This window comes from Xenopus laevis, chromosome 9_10S (genome assembly GCF_017654675.1).
Source record: "Xenopus laevis strain J_2021 chromosome 9_10S, Xenopus_laevis_v10.1, whole genome shotgun sequence".
NCBI classification, from domain to species: Eukaryota; Metazoa; Chordata; class Amphibia; order Anura; family Pipidae; genus Xenopus; species Xenopus laevis.
This window is the reverse complement of record NC_054388.1, coordinates 79,463,504-79,484,086: the sequence shown is the minus strand read 5'-3', so window position 1 is coordinate 79,484,086 and position 20,583 is coordinate 79,463,504. Positions and strand designations below refer to the sequence as shown.

The 20,583-nt window shown below is 36.8% G+C and overlaps 1 protein-coding gene across 2 annotated transcripts in view; it reads right to left on the bottom strand.

Moving 5' to 3' along the window:
• LOC108703061 (partitioning defective 3 homolog B) overlaps positions 1–20,583 on the bottom strand; it is a 407,382-nt gene that overhangs the window by 149,861 nt on the left and 236,938 nt on the right. The window contains exons 14-15 of one of the 2 annotated variants that reach the window (XM_018239010.2): positions 10,641–10,740; positions 7,247–7,311 (exon numbers count right to left, since the gene is read on the bottom strand). The exons of the other annotated variant lie outside the window; for it this stretch is intronic. Coding sequence (XP_018094499.1) covers positions 7,247–7,311; positions 10,641–10,740 — 165 coding nt within the window. The remainder of the gene's footprint in view (positions 1–7,246; positions 7,312–10,640; positions 10,741–20,583) is intronic. 2 annotated transcript variants of the gene reach the window in all.

Here is a 20,583-nt window from a genome sequence, read left to right as displayed (position 1 = left end):
TAGTTAAAAAGTACAATAGAACCCAGATCCTAAGTTTCCCAAAATCTGGGTACATAAAATTGGGGCTATAGAGTAAATTATATTTGTTTTAGATTTGAATATTTCACTGCTAGAGTGTTTTACTTTCAGATTCTAAGCTCTTCTGAGCAGGGCCTCCTTGTATTGGTTTTATTTTTGTATGCTATGTTATTTTATATGCTATGTACATTCCCTGTTTATGTCCAGTGAAATATTGGTGCTTTTTAAATAAGTGTAAATAATAATACAGAGAAAATTTGAAAGGGAATGGACTATGCGTTTGTATACTGTATATGTAACAAATTCTATTAAGCACTTCCAGCTGGTGAGAGAATATGCATATACTACGGCAATTTCTTCGCAATAGGAGACTTTGGGTTCTTTCCGCTGCTCTCTGGACACCCAGTAGCAGATTGAAAATGAAAGCTGTGGCCCCTGCAGAGAGCTCAGCTGGTACTGAATCATCAGACATTGAGGCAACAGCAAGATGGATCACAACTTCCTCAGTTCATTGCTGGAGGTGATTGGCAAGAATTACACAGCAATATGTACATGGCCCCTCAAGGACTTAAAGTGTTTAAATGCAATTGGATGAGAAGAGTTAACAGCATAAGGCCAGCAAAGCAACACTGGACTGAGCAGCAAAATATTTACAGGCATTAATTAATGAAATCTATTTTGCCTTTCCATGATAATTTTACACTCATTACCATATATCCACTCATACACATGCCCATGCCTGCACACTAATGATATAAATGCATATGTTGCACGAATAGCTGATTCTAATGATACAAATCCCCTAGGAGCATTGACACCTCAGAGCAGGAAGAATATTATAGGCAATATATTCATGATACACACACAGATCTTATACATCAAATTAATTTACCAAATCATGAATCCTCCTGTATAAATTCACAAGCAGAGCTGTTTTTAGTTGGGTAGTGTGGGGATATTTGTGTCCATTCAGATGTATTTATGGTTTATTTTAACTTCCCTTTTATTTTAAGACTACTATAACTTTTTGCATCATTGGGAATGTTAAATTAAATCTCTCAGATTTGGGATTACTTTGTTCCACCTGCTAAAAGCTTTTCCATGTACTGTATTTATTGTTTAGGATACTGTCTGGAACTTTCCTTCTACAGTACAAAATACAAAAAAGGGGGGGTTGTGGGTTAAAATGTGTTTAAATACAATGGAAGTGCTACTGATTTGGCCAATTAATCAATGCACATTCCCTGCTCCCCGGTCTCATACGTAATTCAGTATATATGCAAGTGCATGTGTTTACAAAAACAGGGCTTTTTAATTACAAAATGATCATAAAATTGATAAGCCTCCATACCATGTCAAGATAAACCCTGTAAGGTGGTCCCTAACTTGTTTAACTCCGGTCATAGTACAAAAAAGGCTGGAACCTAGTAGCATTTCTTGGGATGAGTGCCTCCTGACCTTGGCATTTGGGTTCAGTCTGAGGGCTAGGTCCTCCACCGCCATTAGCTTTTGCAGCTTTTAAGAGAGAAAGACTGCTCAGACCAATGCCCATTTTTTAAAAGCATAGGACCACCATTTGTTTAAAGGGGTAGGTATGGGGTGCTACAAACCACATGAAGCATAACCTGCAGCTTCTGGCTACAATACTCCTACAGACCAGTGGAAGATAAAGTCTTTCTAGAAGCACCCATAGATGGGTGGGTGATTTTTGGAGTCACATTACTAATTGTATCTATAAAATGCTTTTAGTGTGCCAGAAACAATCTTAAATGCATGGTGGATTTGTAGTTACACTTCATAGTTTTCAAAAGTAAAATAACATTTCATTACTTTGCCTGAGATTGTAATGTAAAAAAAAAACAAAAAACATGGCAGCTCACATGCATTAAAACAAATGGTTGTTATGGCCAAACAATTAGCTGTATACTGGAGTTTTACTGCCAAAATGCACACTCAATTGAATACATTGATTAGACAGTGTTTGTATTGTTTTGAGAGGAACTTTTTAAATATTTGAACCTCCAAATTTACAGACAATTATTGGATTTTCCTAACATATATATTCTCTACTGTCATAAATATGATAGAAACATTATTTTATGTAATAACCATCCAAAATATTAATAGGTGGATGTTACATGTGTTTGCAGAAAAAGTGGCGGTATAAGGATTTTTGCACATTTGGGAAATGCTGTCAGAGAAAATGCCTATAAACTATAAACCTGCTAGTAGAAGTGAGCAATGGCAGGAAAGGTATAAGTCTGCCTGACAGTACATGATCAAAGTGGATTTCATTTTCAGAGCATTTTCTGTCCGAAATCCACCCATGTGCAGACTGAAGACATTTCTGTTAGTGCTCACTACCTACATCTATGTCTTCTATTCTGGCTGGTGTCTGATTTTTGGCACTTTGCACCCTGCCCCCACATTTGCAAATGAACAGTCATATATTTGGAGCGGAGACTTAGGGTCAGATTGAACAATAATCTTAATAGATTGATCAATTCAGCTTGATCCATTAAGATGATTCAAAATTATTGATGCAAATATAAAGTCTGATTGATTGGTTTTAAGTAGATCAAGTTTTAACAATCAACCTGGAAACTGCATTTGTGCTTGAGGAAGGTGGAGTTGAACTATACTGGTGGAATGTGGTGAAAAAAAAACTAAAAATTTTTTTAATTGCATATAATGTTGGCAAGAGGTATTTTGGATCAACTACAGTAGGTTACAATGTCATGATCAGCAACTAAAGCCTCCACATTTCAAGTTATCACAAGGCCTAACAGTATAGTCATACAAAGGGGCTGGAGTTATGATTATGTTTTTAGGGGGAAACAAATTAATTACACCTCTAACACAGAGGCAGAAGAGCCAGAAAATGCAAAAGGGGTATTAAAAATGTAAACCTTTGTATTCTTGTATTTTATACCAAATACTTGCATTTTTGAAAGGGTCGTTGCATTTTTGAAAGGGTCTTTGCATTCAGCTTTGCTTAGAGTGTCATGATAAGATTCCCTGCCTAGATGAAAACTATTTTTAACAAGCACAGTCACAAACCAGTTTTTGAGAATAAAAGAAGACCATTTCTAGCCAATTATATGTATAATGGCTGACGTACTGCATGCTAAGAAGAGATACATACAGAAGAATTCTACTTACACATAATAGGGCCCTAGAACAAAGGAAATTGCTTTGTAGTACACTTAGCACAGTACAGAAATCCTTATGTTGTATACTACAAGCTGAGAGAAAGAAAACATTTGTGAATATTGCGGCTACTTTGTAAATAGATGGTTTGCTATTATAACAGCCCCTTTGTGCAGAGGGAACATAGACCTTAATTAGACTTCAGCTTTCTCAACCCCTCCTAGAAATGGGTGCCTTTTCAATTACCTGAGCACAAATAACTCTTATTATCATTAAGCATACACTGCAGTGGCTAAAATGTTCCATGTGTTCTTTGCAAATAAATGGCAGAACGAAAAAAAGAAAAAAAAAATGATCTTATATCCAAATCAAACAAAACGTCTTACTTTGCTTTCAACAAAAAATTGTAATACAGACTCCCAGGAAAATTATATTATTACATCATTGAAAATGTAATTGCCCAAAATGGATTCAACCCCATTGTACAGTTAGCTAAAAAGCTATAAAGAAATTAAACAATGTAAATTGACATTTTCAAAGTTACTTTCCTCGTTTCAGCCAATTATACCAAAAGAACAAAAACAATTAAAACCCAAATTAACATTGTTTCTGAACAGTAAGCTATATAAAATTTGTCACAAGTGTAAATAAATCCATTTAACAATGTCACTGGCATCCTTTATAAATAAGGAGACCTAATAAAACCCATGGATTTCAGAAAAGCTAATTTTAGTGCCTTGGGGGCTACCATTCATTTAAAATGATATTAAATCATTACAGTTCTCAATTTATTCCCTTAAAGGAGAACTACCGTAAACACCTATTGATGTCTTGTGAAGGCAGCTACAGGCAATGGCATGTGACCCTGTCTGACCCTCAAATACCTTTGCAATTTCCTTTTTCCCAGTCCTGCATGAGCTGCTTTGGTTAGACCTACACTGCTGGGAACCCGTTCTCTCCCTCCTCCCTCTTGCTTGAATCGCCGACAGAGACATGCACAGTAGCACCTGTCATGAAACTTGCGCATGCGCATTTGATCTCCAGCATTTGCATGCTTCCTGGTTAGCTTTTATGCACATTTCTCTGGCATTTGCGGGTCCATGTCTCATGATATCTTAACAATGAGTCTTGGGTAACCACAGCAATGTGAAATCATGTTGAGACCTGAGGAAGAAATCTTGCGCATGCACAGATTTGATTATGAAGAGCATGCAGAATAATGAAGTGCAGGCAGAAGAGTGAAGAACTTTAATACAGAAGTGCATAATCCAAAATGGTGGCTGCGAAGATGCAATTCAAACTTAAGAAACACAGAGCTATATCAGAGAATCAGTTAAGGTATGTGCTATGCCAAGATAGAGTTTCAACAGGGGCCCTCAATGGCAATTCACATCTGGTGCTTGCTAGCAAAATCTGTGGAGGGTTGAATTCCCCTTTAAGGAGTAAATTTAGAAGCACTTAGAATCACCCTATGTGGCTTAATATAGAAGAAGAAAAGTTAATAAGAAAGAAGAAAAAAGCACTTAGAAAACTACAAATCTTTTGGGAGAGAAGCTGCATTCAATGAATATAAACACTATTATAAATGTTGTTAAACAGCAATCTGAAAGGCAACATTAGGAAATGAGAAGCACATTGCAGCTGAGGCTAAAACTAACCCCAAAAGTATATTTAATAGAAAAAAGATGCAGGTTGAGATTGTTGCTCCTTTAAATAATGGTACCAGTGTTAACAGATAAAGAAAAGGCAAATGTGCTAAATCAGTTCTTTTCTTCAGTGTATACAACAGAGGAGTCAGAGTTCCCTGGCTCACTTCATATCTGCACTGTTGGCTCAGCTCAATCTAGTAAGTGGCTGACTCGGCATATGATTCATAAAGCTTTAATAAAAATTAATGTAAACAAGGTGCCTGGGCCAAATGGCATACACCACTGGTTTCTAAGAGAGCTTAGTTCAGTTTTAGACTGGCCCCTATTTATGATTTTCTCAGATTCGCTTTCATCTGGCATGGTACCTATGGATTGGAGAAAAGCTGATGTCATTTCAATATTTTAAAAGGGATTACAATCTCAGTCTGGCAATTATAGGCCAGTTAATTTGACATCTGTGGTGGGCAAATTATTTGAAGGCTTGTTAAGGGATCACATTAAAAATTTTGTCCTAGTAAATGGCATTATGAGCAGCAATCAGCATGGCTTTATGAAGGACTTTGTTCAAGGATCCGCACACACACTATATTTCTGCAGTCGGGGAAGTTCCCCTTTCTTTGTTTTATCACACCATAAGTATCAACATTTCGGGGGGTACATCCTCCCTTCATCAGGATACAGTCTCAAGTGAAAAAAACACCTTTATAGCCATAATCCCGCCTCTTCCCATGATCCCAACTCCACATGTGTAGACCATTATTAATGAAAATCAATCAGCATAGCAGATCCAATGGGATTAATCACAGGAGTTGCGGTTGATTGTAAACATAATTTATGAAGGACAGGTCATGTCAGACAAATTTGATTGATTTTTATGATGAGGTAAGTAAGATGCTGGACAGTGGGGGAGCAGTAGATGTTGCCAAAGCATTTGATACCGTGCCCCACAAATGGCTGCTTTCTAAACTAAGGTCTGTTGGGCTGTTTGCACATGGATAGGAAACTGGCTACAGGATTGGGCAAAGAGGGTGGTTGTTAATGGTACATTCTCTGCTTGGAGTAAGGTTCTTAGTGGGGTCCTTCAGGGCTCAGTATTGGGCCCACTTTTATTTAACTTGTTCATTAATGGCTCAGGGGAGGGTATTGTAAGTATCGTATCAGTGTTTGCAGATTACACAAAACTATCCAGCCCAATTAATTCCATCCAGGATGTGGCATCCTTGCAACAGGATCTTGACAAACTGGCAACCTGGGCATCTAATTGGCAAATGAGATTCAATGTTGATAAATGTAAAGTCATGCACCTGGGATGTAAGAATATACAAGCCACTTACACCCTTAATGGGACTGCACTAGGCAAATCCATAATGGAAAAGGACCTTGGAGTCCTTGTAGATAATAAAATTGGCTGTAGCAGGAAATGTCAGTCAGCAGCATCATGGGCAAATAAAATCTTGAGCTGTATTAAAAGGGGCACTGATTCACGGGAGGAGGGGGTCATTCTTCTACTGTATAGAGCACTGGTAAGGCCCCATCTAGAATATGCCGTACAGTTTTGGTCTCCATCACTCAAACAGGACAATATTGTATTAGAGAGGGTACAGAGAAGGGCAACTAAGCTGGTAAAAGGTATGGAAAATCTTAGCTATGAGGAAAGACTGGCCAGATTGGGGATGTTCACGCTGGAGAAGAGGCGCTTAAGGGGTGATATGATAACTATGTATAAATAAATAAGGGGATCATATAATAATCTCTCTAATGCTTTATTTAACAGTAGGTCTTTCTATTTCTAGCTGACATGAGGTCACCCATTAGAAGAAAGGAAGTTCCGCCTAAATATTTGGAAGTTTGAAAGCTGTGAAGATGTGGAATTCTCTCCCTGAATCAGTTGTACAGGCTGATACATTAGATAGCTTTAAGAAGGGGTTGGATGACTTTTTAGCAAGTGAGGGAATACAGGGTTGTGGAAGATAGCTCATAGTACAAATTGATCCAGGGACTAGTCCGATTGCCATTTTGGAGTCAGGAAGGATCCCCCCCCTCCGAGGCAATGTTTTCCTTCCTCTGGATTAACTAGCAGTTAGGCAGGTTAAAACAGAGTCAAAAAGTTGAACTTGATGGACATGTGTCTTTTTTCAACGTAACTTGCTATGTTACTACAGTATGTTACTATGTATCCCACATGGGTTATACCGCCCCTTAGTTATATTTCCAAAACAACCAATGAAGACTTTCCACACACTGCATTTAGCACTATAGGATCAAACCAGTAAGAAGACATGAATAAAACAAACCACTTAGAAGCAAAATCAGACAAACAAACATGACTTTCATTTTTCACAAAGAAAGGCACAAAAAAATATCGTCAAAATTAGTTTTCAGACTTTATACATAAGTTTGCTTAGCCCCTGGATATGCTCAGCACTTACCTATGTCCATGCTTCTTGATGCTTTTATGTTCAGTGAATCGGTCGATTGAGATTCTGCTACATTCCTATAAAACGAGGCCATAAAACCATTTAGAAGCAAGAAAGTACAACGAATAGACAGTAAACATTGCATGACACTTCCTTAAAAGCCATAATACGATAGTAAGGTTACTGAATGTTGCCGCATAGTTACAGTAAAGCAAGTGCTCAAGGCAAATCATTTCCACTCACCCCTTTTTTGGATTTTAAGTTCAGAAAACTGAAAAAAAACCTAATGTTGAATTATGTTCGAGGTTGTTGCATTTATGGAAAAGAAAAAAAACAGATATGACATAACAACACACACTCATTTCCTACCTATGGAGGCATCACCATAAAGCCTGCACACTAATAAACCGTATGTATAATGGCACTCGAGAGTAGGCAGGTGGCAGAGAGAATGATGTTGTGATGTTATCTATAAATGTTAATTGTAGTAAAGGTATTGGAGAGGGACTGGAAAATGTATTCTCGGAAATGTGTTCTGTTGGTTTTAATAAAGCAGCGCAAGCTTTTTACCATAACTTCAAAGACTGAAAGGTAGGAACATTTGAAGATTTATGGGCAGATTTATCAAAGGTTGAATTTCTAATCCATGTGAATTTTTTTTTTACTCTAATAAATTTGAACATACAGTACTCACAACTCGAATGGGAGGTTATTAAAAATAATAAAACATCTAATATTCGATCTGAAAATTCGATGCGTATTTGATTCATATTCAATTCAAGTTTTCCCTCCGAAAAATCTTTTAAAGTCAGGAAGGCTTTTAACATCTTCAAATGGCTCAAAAGACCTCTGCCATTGACTTGTACGGCGAATATTCAAATAAAGACTTTTTCCATGGTCGAGGTGTGCTAATTCTCACATTCTAATTCCCACTCGAATAGGGGGATTAATATACTAATGTGTGAATTTTGACACCAAAATTTTTTTGAAAATTCAAATTTACTAGTTGACCTTTAATAAATCTGCCTCTTAATGTAATACTATCTGATTAAAAACAAAAGAGCAAATAAGAGAAAAGAGGAATTTGTTTTATCTGTAAAAACACAATTTTAGTACAGGTATGGGGTCCGTCATATGGAAACCTATTAATCAGAAAGCTCTGAATTACAGAAAGCCAATTTCCCATAGATTCCATTATAATCAAATAATCCAAATTCTTAAAAATGATTTCCTTTTCCTCTGCAATAATAAAACAGTACCTTGTACTTGATCCAAACTAAAATCTAATTAATCCTTATTGGGAGCAAAACCAGCCTATTGGCTTTATTTTGGGGCAGATTTATTAAAGGGATACTGTCATGGGAAAAAAACTTCAAAATGAATCAGTTAATAGTGCTGCTCCAGCAGAATTCTGCACTGAAATCCATTTCTCAAAAGAGTAAACAGATTTTTTTATATTCAATTTTGAAATCTGACATGGGGCTGGACATATTGTCAATTACCCAGCTGCCCCAAGTCATGTGACTTGTGCTCTGATAAACTTCAATCACTCTTTACTGTTGTACTGCAAGTTGGAGTGATATCAACCCCCTCCCTCCCCCCCCCAGCAGCCAAACAAAAGAACAATGGAAAGGTAACCAGATAACAGCTCCCTAACACAAGATAACAGCTGCCTGGTAGATCTAAGAACAACACTCAATAGTAAAACCCATGTCCCACTGAGACACATTCAGTTACATTGAGAAGGAAAAACAGCAGCCTGCCAGAAAGCATTTCTCTCCTAAAGTGCAGGCACAAGTCACATGACATGGGGCAGCTGGGAAATTGACAAAATGTCTAGCCCCATGTCAGATTTCAAAATTAAATATAAACAAATCTGTTTGCTCTTTTGAGAAATAGATTTCAGTGCCAAATTCTGCTGGAGCAGTACTATTAACTGATTCAATTTGAAATTTTTTTTTTTTCCCATGACAGTATCCCTTTAAGGATCAAATAAAAAAAACTGTCAAATTCAACTAGGTTATTATCAAAGCTCGAATCATATTTTTTTAAAAACATCCAAATTAGTTTTTTGAGATTTATCATACTCTGGCCATTTAAGAATTCAAATTTGACTATTCGCCCCAAAAAACCTGCTGAATTACTGACCAATTTGGAGATGTTTGTAGCCTACCTGACATTCAAGTTTTTTCCGGAGAAAAAACTTAAATTGAGTCTGGACGAATTCGATTCAAGTCGGAAAAATTCACCAGAGTTTTACATATTCGATTGTTTTAATAAATAATCAAATTTCGAGTAAAATCGAATTCATGTAAGTTTAAAAAAAACTTACATTAATTCGAAATTCGACCCTTAATAAATATGCCTCTTAATGTTTGCATGGTTTTATAGTAAGCTTAAGGTTTGAAGGGCCAAATTATGGAAAGATCTATTATCTGGACAGCTCCAGATCCTGAGCATGGATAACAGGTCCCATACCTGTAATATATAAATTTTGGCACAAATTCCCTTTTTTATCCTATTTCCTTCTTCTATACATTCTGGTGTTATTCCTGGATTGTCTTCTGTTTCTGACTGTCCAAGCCCTGACTATAGTGATATTACCACTTAAAATGTTATTAGGAGAATACTTATGTAATAAACTATTTTCATAAATAATTAAAATATTAAGAAATATGAGAAACTTTTTTATTCATGGCCTTCTGCAAGGTCTAATACTACTTCCCTTCTATAACTGAATATGCATAAGCAATTACACACACATGCAGTCTTCTAGAGTTACAAATGAAGTTGTTAAAGTTAATTTTATTTATACAGAAATCATACAGAGAGGCGATGACACTCACATCTGTGTGCACTGAAACAATTTTAGAAAATTACTATACCATGACAGCCATTTTACAAATCACAAAGTATACTTAGGAACATCAATTGAATGTCAGAAGGAAATTCATTTTTGCATACCTATCTAAAGAGACAGACCAAGAAATATAGTCAATATAGTGTGACTTAAAGCATATATGTTGGTGTGACAAAAATGTACTTGTCATGGTTGGTCCTCAAAATATAACTGGGAAAATATGTTTTCTGTCTAAGATATTGGTGAACAGTGCTCTAGAAGCATTAGGTAGCTGAGAATAGGTAATAAAGTTTTAACAAGCTGGGTTAGTACTTAGCAGAAGCAGAGCAACCAGAGCACCAGATAAGTCGGATCAAATTGCTCTAGGGATATTCTCCTGAAAAGATCCCAGAAAATGCATATCTGTTTTGTATGGGGCTTCTCTCTGGGTGCAAGCCATACTCTAGCCATAGAAATCTTGATTGGATACGCTGAGGCTCTATTTTAAACTGATTCAGACTATGAAAGTAAAAACAAAGCAAAGATAGTTAGAAAACTATTTCTTACCTAAGTTTAGGGAATTCAGCAATTATATGCTCCTTTGGATAAGGTGGGATAGGGGTTGGAATTTTGTTCTCTGGATTCTTATAATTAAATCTCGATGAATCTGCATACAGAAAGGGAAAAAATGTAGACTGAATAACAAATTCTGCAAACAAAACTTTGGTTATTAGTCCCTTGTTCATTCACAAAATCAGAGCAAAGTGCTAAGTGGCTTTTACACATCCCTTAACTGTATCTGCTCCTTGTATCCAGTTGTGAAACTCTTTGGGCTCTCAAAATGTGTTGCAAAGTGGTGTCCCTCTCTTTTTCTGTGGCTGCAGCTCTTCCTGCATTTGCCAGTGTTAATATGATAAAAAATAGCATACAGTGAAAAATATATTTGACCTTCTTTTCAACAATATAGGTACCGATAGATAAAGGAGATATAACAAATAGCATGCAGTGTTTTACATTCTGTAGTAACTTCAATAAACACAAATGCAAATTTTACAAGTAGCTCAAATACCTACAATTAGAAAGAGGTGCACCAGATCAAATGCAAATGATTAGATCATCATTAGAAAGGATCTTAGAAGAACCTTGCTTATTTAAACCTTAGACATTTAGTTTGGTTTGCCCTAGATGATTGCAGCCTGTGAGTCTGGGAAGGATGTAAAAAAAAAAAATGGCAAACGTAGTTACATAGTTAAATCGGGTTGAAAAAAGACAAAGTCCATCAAGTTCAACCCCTCCAATTGAAAACCCAGCATCCATACACACACACCGCTCCATACCTTCACATAAATTATATCTACCCATATCTATACTAAAGGGCAGATATAGCAAAGGTCGAGGTGTATTTCAAATTCAAAAAATTCAAATTTCAAGCTATTTTTTTTGTACTTCGATTAGGGAATAGTCCGAATTTTGATTCAAATTTGATAAAAAAAAATTAAAAAAAAAAAATCTAAATTTATCATGTACTGTCTCTTTAAAAATTCGACTTTGACCATTCCCCATCTAAAACCTGCTGAATTGCTGTTTTAGCCTATTGGGGGACCTCCTAGAACCTATTTGGAGTCAATTGGTGGAAGAAAAAGTTTGATTCGAATGTGCTATTCCTTCGATTCGTACGATTCAAATTTGGCTGAATACGGACCTATTTGATTGAAAACTGACCTATTCGACCAAAAAAAAAGACTTAATTTCGGTTGGTCTTTTAGAATTTGAATTTCGAAGTTTTTTCAATTCGAAAATTTACCCTTGATAAATATGCACCTAACTATAGAGTTTAGTATCACAAAAGCCTTTGAAATTATGTTTGTCCAAGAAATCATCCAAGCCATTCTTAAAGGCATTAACTGAATCAGCATCACAACATCACCCGGCAGTGCATTCCACAACCTCACTGTCCTGACTGTGAAGAACCCTCTACGTTGCTTCAAATGAAAGTTCTTTTCTTCTAGTCTAAAGGGGTGGCCTCTGGTACAGTGATCCTCTTTATGGGTAAAAAGGTCCCCTGCTATTTGTCTATAATGTCCTCTAATGTACTTGTAAAGTGTAATCATGTCCCCTCGCAAGCGCCTTTTTTCCAGAGAAAACAACCCCAACCTTGACAGTCTACCCTCATAATTTAAGTCTTCTAACCAATTTAGTTGCACTTAGTCTCTGCACTCTCTCCAGCTCATTTATATCCCTCCTAAGGACTGGAGTCCAAAACTGAACTGCATACTCCAGATGAGGCCTTACCAGGGACCTATAAAGAGGCATAATTATGTTTTCATCCCTTGAGTTAATGCCCTTTTTTATGCAAGACAGAAATGAATTTGCTTTAACAGCCACAGAATGACACTGCCCAGAATTAGACAACGTGTTATCTACAAAGACCCCTAGATCCTTCTCATTTAAGGAAACTCCCAACACACTGCCATTTAGTGTATAACTTGCATTTATATTATTTTTGCCAAAGTGCATAACCTTGCATTTATCAACATTGAACCTCATTGTCCAGTTTGCTGCCCAGTTTTCCAACTTAGACAAATCACTCTGCAAAGTGGCCAAATTCTATTGAAACCAGACTGTGCATGCAAGAAGTCCCTCAAACATTGCACAATTGGAAAAAATCTTATCTTGCAAGAGAGAGACCAAATAATAGATCAATGAAACTTGAATATAAGTGTGAAATAACCACATTTACTGAATAAAGAGGAGCAATCATGATGGTGATTAAGCAATCCTATTAAGATCTTTCGATTTAAGTTTTTAATAGACTTAGATGGTGATGTAATTCACGGAAAGTCACTTTATCCGAAAAACCTCTGGTCCCATACACTGAGCATACTTTGTACATCCATAATATATCTGCTATAGGCAATCATAACATCAATAGCTGTTTTTGTCCCTACAGGTTGATGTTTTGAGATCTAGGGGATAGAGCCATACAGCAGTTGGATAGATCATGTTACCCCTCTCTCTGCTGCTGGCTTTAGAGATCTAAATGCATTTCATTATCTTTGCAGAAGAAACTGGTGGGGCACCAGATGCCATCAATTAGGCACGTCCCAGCAATTAGCCTTATAAACACTGAGTCCGCTCACATATCAACAATCAAAATATTATTCCCAAGCAATTCCCTCTCCCTATATAAATCCTTCTCATAGTGAATAACATTTCACATGTCAGGAATGTTTAAAGGTTTTGTGGCCTTTATTTAGCAGAGTTTATGAAATGTAATTCTGGTTATGAAATGTAATTCTTGTTATTGCCTGCTTATGTATAGCTTGTGTCCATAATGTTGTCCATAAAGCTAAAGCTGGCAATAATTTGAAGGAAAGGATCCATCCCCTGAATTTGGTTTATTAATTCACTGTACTCTGATCAGTGTAAATAATAGGAAGGCTAAAACTAATGATAAGAAGGGATGACTAGCATCAGATTAGAGAGAATGAATGAGAAGAGAAAAAGGGAGGTGGTGGAGTGATAGGCCCAGGACCTGACACTCAAAATTGTGAAAGTGTATTCAATCATTTGTAGCTAAATAATGAAAATAGAAATAGAAAGGAGACATGGTTGGTGTGAAGATATTGTACATTATGTGCAGAAGCATACAGGACATCATTAAGAACAATTAGGGGCTGATTTACTAAGCTCGAGTGATTAATTCGAATAAAAAAATATTTGAATTTCGAAGTAATTTTTTGGGTACTTCGACCATCGAATTTGATCGAATCGAAGTAAAAACCGTTCGACTATTCAACCATTCGATAATTGAAGTACTGTCTCTTTAAAAAAAACTTCGACTTCGCCACTTTAAACCTACCGAAGTCCAATGTTAGCCTATGGGGACCTTCCCGATATTTGAATTCAAAGGATTTTACTTTGAGGGTCGAATTTGAGGGTTTATTAACCCTCGAAATTCGACCCTTGATAAATCTGCCCCTTACTGTTTGACTGTAAACAAAGGTCTAAGAGCTAATGGTATTCACTACAGGGTATTAAAAAAACCTTTGTCTGTGTTTGCTAGGCCACTTTGCTTAAAGGAGACGGAAATTCCCAGGGCGCAAAAACCCTCCCCCGCCCCTGTGTTGCCTCCCCTCCCTCCTCCCCCCTGGCCTACCTGTCCCCCCAGGCAAATGCCCCTAACTTGTTACTCACCCCTCTGCGCAGGTCCTGTCCATGGAGTTCACAGACGCCATCTTCTCCCAAGCGGTCTTCTTCCTGCTTTGAACGGCGTTTTTGGCGCATGCCCAGTAGGAGCATTTATCCGGTACGGATCTACTGCGCCTGCGCAAAAAGTCGTGACATTCGGCGCATGCGCAGTAGATCCGTACCGGTAAATGCTCCTACTGCACATGCGCCAAAAACGCCAGTCAAAGCAGGAAGAAGACCGCAAGGGAGCCCTTGGGAGATGGCCTTCCTGTAAATCAGAGCTTTCTGGATAACTAGTTTCTGGATAACAGATCCCATATCTGTAACTGGTTTAGAGGTCTAATTCAGGTTCTACAAACAGTGCCTCCTACAGGCTAGCAGTTCACATGGAAATACTAAACATACATCACAGCACTTAACTGGGGACTTTCTAGAACTTTTTTTTTATGCCTGTGTTGCTCTCCAATACGTTTTACATCTGAATGTGGCTAAAAAAAGGTTGGGGCTCTTTAAGTTATGTTTATGGTATTTTCATATATAAAATGCATAAAATATTGTCCAAGCAAAACTCCACATAATAAATTGTTTCAGTTGGAAGTGATAAAGCAATTGAATTAAGAGAACCCTATATTTTTCTAAATAATAAATATTAACATTTTATTTGTGTTGTTTTGGTTAACATATTCCATGTGATTTGATCAAGCTTCTAATTATATGACATTTTGTTCTGAAGGAAACAGATACTGAATACATTATATTGCTTGCTTTTAAACAGAAGTGTCATATTTTGAAGTCATATTCCAGATTTCTTGAGTTTACCAGTGTGACATATGTTTCTTCTAATCTCAAGTGCTTATCTTGTTCTTTCTCCTTCCAATAGCTTCTACAAAAGTAAATATGGCACAGATGGGCTTTGGTTTTGTGTTATTTGATCATATGTTAGATTCTGCCTTTAAGGACACCCACAGGATTAACAAAAAATGGAATATTCCTAAATTGTGTCATTTCCCCAATATAAAAAAAGCATAGAAATGATATTTTATAAAAGTTGAGTGCTCGCTGTGATTTATCCGGAACCTACTCCAATACATATAAAGTCAACACAATTTAAATCACTAGACTTGTCACTACAAGGGGACCCAGGAAAATAATCTGACAAATTTAAGTGATCAAACAAACGGCAGAAAAGAAAGAAGCAGAACAACTTTCAATCAAAAAGTAATAGAGGAATTAGTGTAAAGTAATGTTGCTAATTGTTTAAACTAGCTGAAAATTGTCTCCTCTTTTTAATTAAATTGAGTCTGAAAAACAAGCATTTTCCTACTAAATGGTGGGTAGCACATTGTAATTTCTATGTTGGCTGAAAGGGTATCTATCATATGTTGAGTGTATATTTATTTTCCCCAATATAAATATCCAGTTAAATTAACATTAATACAAAAAAAATCTTTAATTTAACATTTCTGTTTTATAGAGGTTTATTACAGATGGGTACCTCCATGACAAGAATTTTACAACATGGGTAGACATCCTACTTAAAGGAAAACTAAAATGTAACAAAGGAGTAGGCTGGAAACAGAGACATTTCTGTTTTTTTTTGCTGCCTGAGGCGGTCTTTAACATGCCGCCCTTCCTCATACCCGCCGCTTACTTTCCGAGCACCAAAGTGGATCAAGGGGGGCCGCATCACTAGCAATTGCACTCTCTGCACTAGAAGAGACAAAATTCTGATTTAAAAATGATAATTTTGGCTCTTTATGTTAGTATGAGCTCCTTTTTGCAGCCCCTGGTAACCTGAGGACCAAATTTCTTAACACGCAGCACCCCTGGCTGGAAATTATACACATTGGGGGTCATTTATCAACACTGGGCAAATTTGCCCATGGGCAGTAACCCATGGCAACCAATCAGATTGCTGCATTCATTGTTCTACTTACAGCTGGCTTTTAAAAGCTAATAGCTGATTGGTTGCTATAGGTAACTGCCCATGGGCAAATTTGCCCAGTGTTGATAAATGAGCCCCATTGTCTTTTAGGAATCTTTGCTAGCCTATAGCAACCAAAGCCCTTTTAGCAGTGATCTGTGCCTCTGAAGTTGCACCAGAAGCACCTCATGTTCAGTGAAGGGGGGGGGGGTGCTATCAGCTGAAGCTGGCCATACACTTTACAATTTGACTGAGGGGTTGATAAATAAGCAGATCTCTGCCCAATTTGTCTATGCACATGCTGGGACAAATCAGGCTCAGACTAAAGATTGGATCACACTGGACACCCACAGCCAGGCTGGCCACAACCTTCTGTATTGCACTTATACTATCGCCTATTTCTTGCAAGAAACTATTGATGCTGTGGGGACTGGCCCACAAAGCATGACAAATCAAATCCACATTTTCTTGTGCTAAGCATAATAAAGCAGGCAAAAATATAATAGTCCCTCTATGAATTGAATGCTCTATTGTTCATCGAATGTATGCCCAGATACATTAGGGTTTCTACATTAAATAGATATCATTCTAATCGCTGGAATTGCCACCTGGATCATAACTGCAGTTTTATACATTCCAATGAGCTGCTGATTTCTACAAGGGCTTGAAAAACAGCCAGTGCAGGCCTGCAACGTTGCTTTTCATGGTCTGTGCTTATAAAGTCTGATTATCTAGTAAGAGTATAAAGTCTTACTACATAATTTGGAGAGCTCTCTCTTAACAAAGGCACCAGGGCCAGTGACAGCCAAGCAGCAAGGACACCCTGCCAGTTTATTTCACTGGTTTGCCTCACTTTTCAAACATACTAATGGTATTTGAGGTTAAATTGTTAATTTTGATCTCAACTGACAAAGCTCTAATTTCCAATCAATTTCAAATTGCACTTGCCAAACACAAGTAATCCAGTTTGATTATTGTTATTAGTAAAATCATTTCATCTGGTTTCCAAGATAGCAAATTGGCAAAGCAGTGTAATCTAATGGTTGAGCTGCAGACTTGGGGGCTCCAGGATACAAGCGGTTCTCCAGTGGTTACTCTAGGATTCAATTTCTGTTTTCTCTTCAAAATGTTGCGTTTTTGTTTGTTTTGTTATTTCATTCGACTTTTGTGAACTGCTAAAAGTTCCATTTCAAAAATGATTTTACAGGGATGGCATCACTGCTCTATGTGATGTTATGAGTCAGGCCACTGTAATAGTTCATGTTTAATCTTGACTTTGCCTTGTCAGTATAAGCTATTTGTATTTCTTATGGCCCTACTGCTGACTTGGGAACAATGATTACAAGCAATCAGCCAAACAGCAATGCTCTATCTACTCTTTATGCATGAGACTATCACATGTATGTGTAAAGAGAGATGTTGCCAATGTTTCTATTTACTTTGCACTTCTGATTGCTAGAGTGAGGTTAGGCAAGTCGGTCTTGATCAATATGAATGTGTTCAGCTACCTGTCTACTGCAGTTCTTTTCTACAATCTAAACTTACCTGAAAAGTAACCCCTCAGCCTATTTGTGACCGAGATATTTTAGAGGGTGGCATGCCATGAGTGTGTTATTATATGGCACTATTTCCAGGTACCTAAGAAAAGCATAAAAACATGAAGAGTGTATAATAATGTAAGGCAGGTATTTAGATGATTCACCAAAAATGGCTCTGCTATCTTCCAGACAACCACAGCTGTAGCTTCTCGAGGAAATATTTGAGTTAGTTGGTATTGAGTTCTGAGGAAGACTGTGAGTCTTAGGATATAAAGGGTATCGTATACCCTTTTAATGAATACAGATTTGTTTGTTTTCGCCTCATTATTTGAACCTATCTCAAACCTTTTTGAGAAAGCAGGTGAACATAGAGATTTGTGAGCTTGTACAGTCCTCCACTGAACTGCCGTCCATTTACTTTGCAAATTGCTTTCCTGAGCTGTTATAAGCCCCACATTTAAGGCCAAACTCACAACTAAACTTTAACTTTGAATTTAAGAGATTTCTCAGGAAAAGTCTCTGCACCATAAAAACTATGAACAGTTACAGAGCACTGGAGTTCTATAAGAACATCAGATGCATAAAACAACATCTCTGATGAATTAAGTAACTCTCACTTCATGTCAAGGATCTATAGATAATAAACACTCTTATACCTTGGTCACACATAACAGGTAGAACATAAGTGGAGTAAATATTTTCTGTAAGCTTTCTCCAGAAGTGCATCATATCTTTATTATTTGTTTCAGTATTTATATTACTTTCTTGCAGCAATTTAGATATATTTAATGTGCTTTTACTATTATTCTGTAAAGATTTTTAACTTTCATGTTCGGTATATTCAACTGCTGCTGAAAAACAAGCAATTCACTATGAAAGGCATTTATGATTTGTGTAATCGCTTTTTTTCTTAATAGTGGTAATTTATTTTTAACATTGGTGAGTTAGGGCCACAGAAGCATTAGGTTTTTGTTTGGTGGCAGACTGTAGAACACTAGCAGCACAAATGTGATTCACCTGAGTCTTGTTGATCTTGACCTGCACATAGAAGCTGATTTAGAAGTGGCTGCTTCTCTACATACAGTGTTGGCATTTAAATGGGATTCAAGAGATTCAACTTTAATTCTACTGCAGTCTGTCCAAAGTCATACTCCTACTATCCTAATTTGGCTAGTATTAATTTTAATAGTTGTATTAAAACCAGTTTCACCATTTGTTCTCCTGCCTCTGAAGCCTCCAATATCACTGGTATATGTTGATTCAATAGTAAGGTTTATACACACAGCAAGTTGCAGCAGGTCCTATTGCTGTCCCAATAGTGCTCCGTCCAGGCACCCAATAAATCAATATAAATTCAAATTGTAGAACAGAAGGACAAAGTCGCAGGTTTAACTGCTATAGTGCAAATTTAATGGTCCACACGACATGTTTCGGGCACATCTGCCCTTTTTCAAGTGTGCAACACAAGTGAAATACAAAGTATAAATAACCACACTGAGGTATGTAGACACCCCCCCCACACACACACAAACACCTCCTGGATAGCTAATAACAATTAAATAGTAACAGGTGTTCAGTTTGGATACATTATTGCCAAAGTTCAACGTAGTTAAATGCAGTGTGCAGGATAAACAGTGAAAGTCCCAATAAATACCTGGGGATATTAAAATATTTGATATAAAAATTGATATTCACAAATAAATACATATTGCACATATCATTAAAACACTAGAAAAAGATTAAGTGTGAAGACTGCCCAAGTGGGCCTATTCACACTATAGCATATGTTACACGTCACATTTAAGGTTTAAGCTAGCCCTGCTAAATGTATAATAAATACAACTTAATGCAACTAGAAACAATTTATACGTCTTATCCTTAGTAGAGACTAACGATTAAAGTAGTATTCAAAATCTGCGTTGAACTTTGGCAATAATGTGTTCAAACTGAACACCTGTTACTATTTAATTGTTATTAGCTAACCAGGAGGTGGGGGGGGGGTGTCTGCATACCTCAGTGTGGTTATTTATACTTTGTATTTCACTTGTGTTGCACACTTGAAAAAGGGCAGATGTGCCCGAAACATGTCGTGTGGACCATTAAATTTGCACTATAGCAGTTAAACCTGCGACTTTGTCCTTCTGTTCCACAATTTGAATTTATATTGGTATATGTTGATGTTTTACAAATTATGCCTTAAGTCATTAATTCACTTATTAATTAATAATTATACAGAAAAAAGAAAAACACATTCATATTTGAGAACTCTTAGAAATGTTAAATTAAAAAAAACTATTTTATCGGTGGAGTGTCAACAGCATCAAAAAAGCCCATTATCGGCCTCAAACAAACAAGAAGAAAATAAGTGTTACATAAAGGACTCAAAATAATACATTTATCAAAGTGTTCTGGCAGGGTCAGATACAGAAGTAGGATATCAAAAACAATAATTTCTCCATATGGCACATGTACTGACAATGTAGCCCAGAGATACTCACAAAAATCATTCTTGTCATATAAACCAAGACATTACAAATGAGTAGTGATGGGCGAATTTGCGCCGTTTCGCTTCGCCGAAAAATTTGCAAGGTATTGTTTTGTTATTAAAAAGAAAAAGGAAATACTTTTTAAAATGATTTGATTATAATTGAGTCTATGGGCGATGGCCTTCCTATAATTGGGAGCTTTTTGGATAATGGTTTTTCAGAATAATGTATTCCATACTTGTATAAGACTCTCAAGCAATAGTTTTGACAGGTGTGCAAGTACATTTTTGCAGCTGGTCTGTTATGTCTCATAAATCAGTAAATCTGTAATATGTAAGTGATCAATGGCTTGGAAAAGCCACAGAAACTTG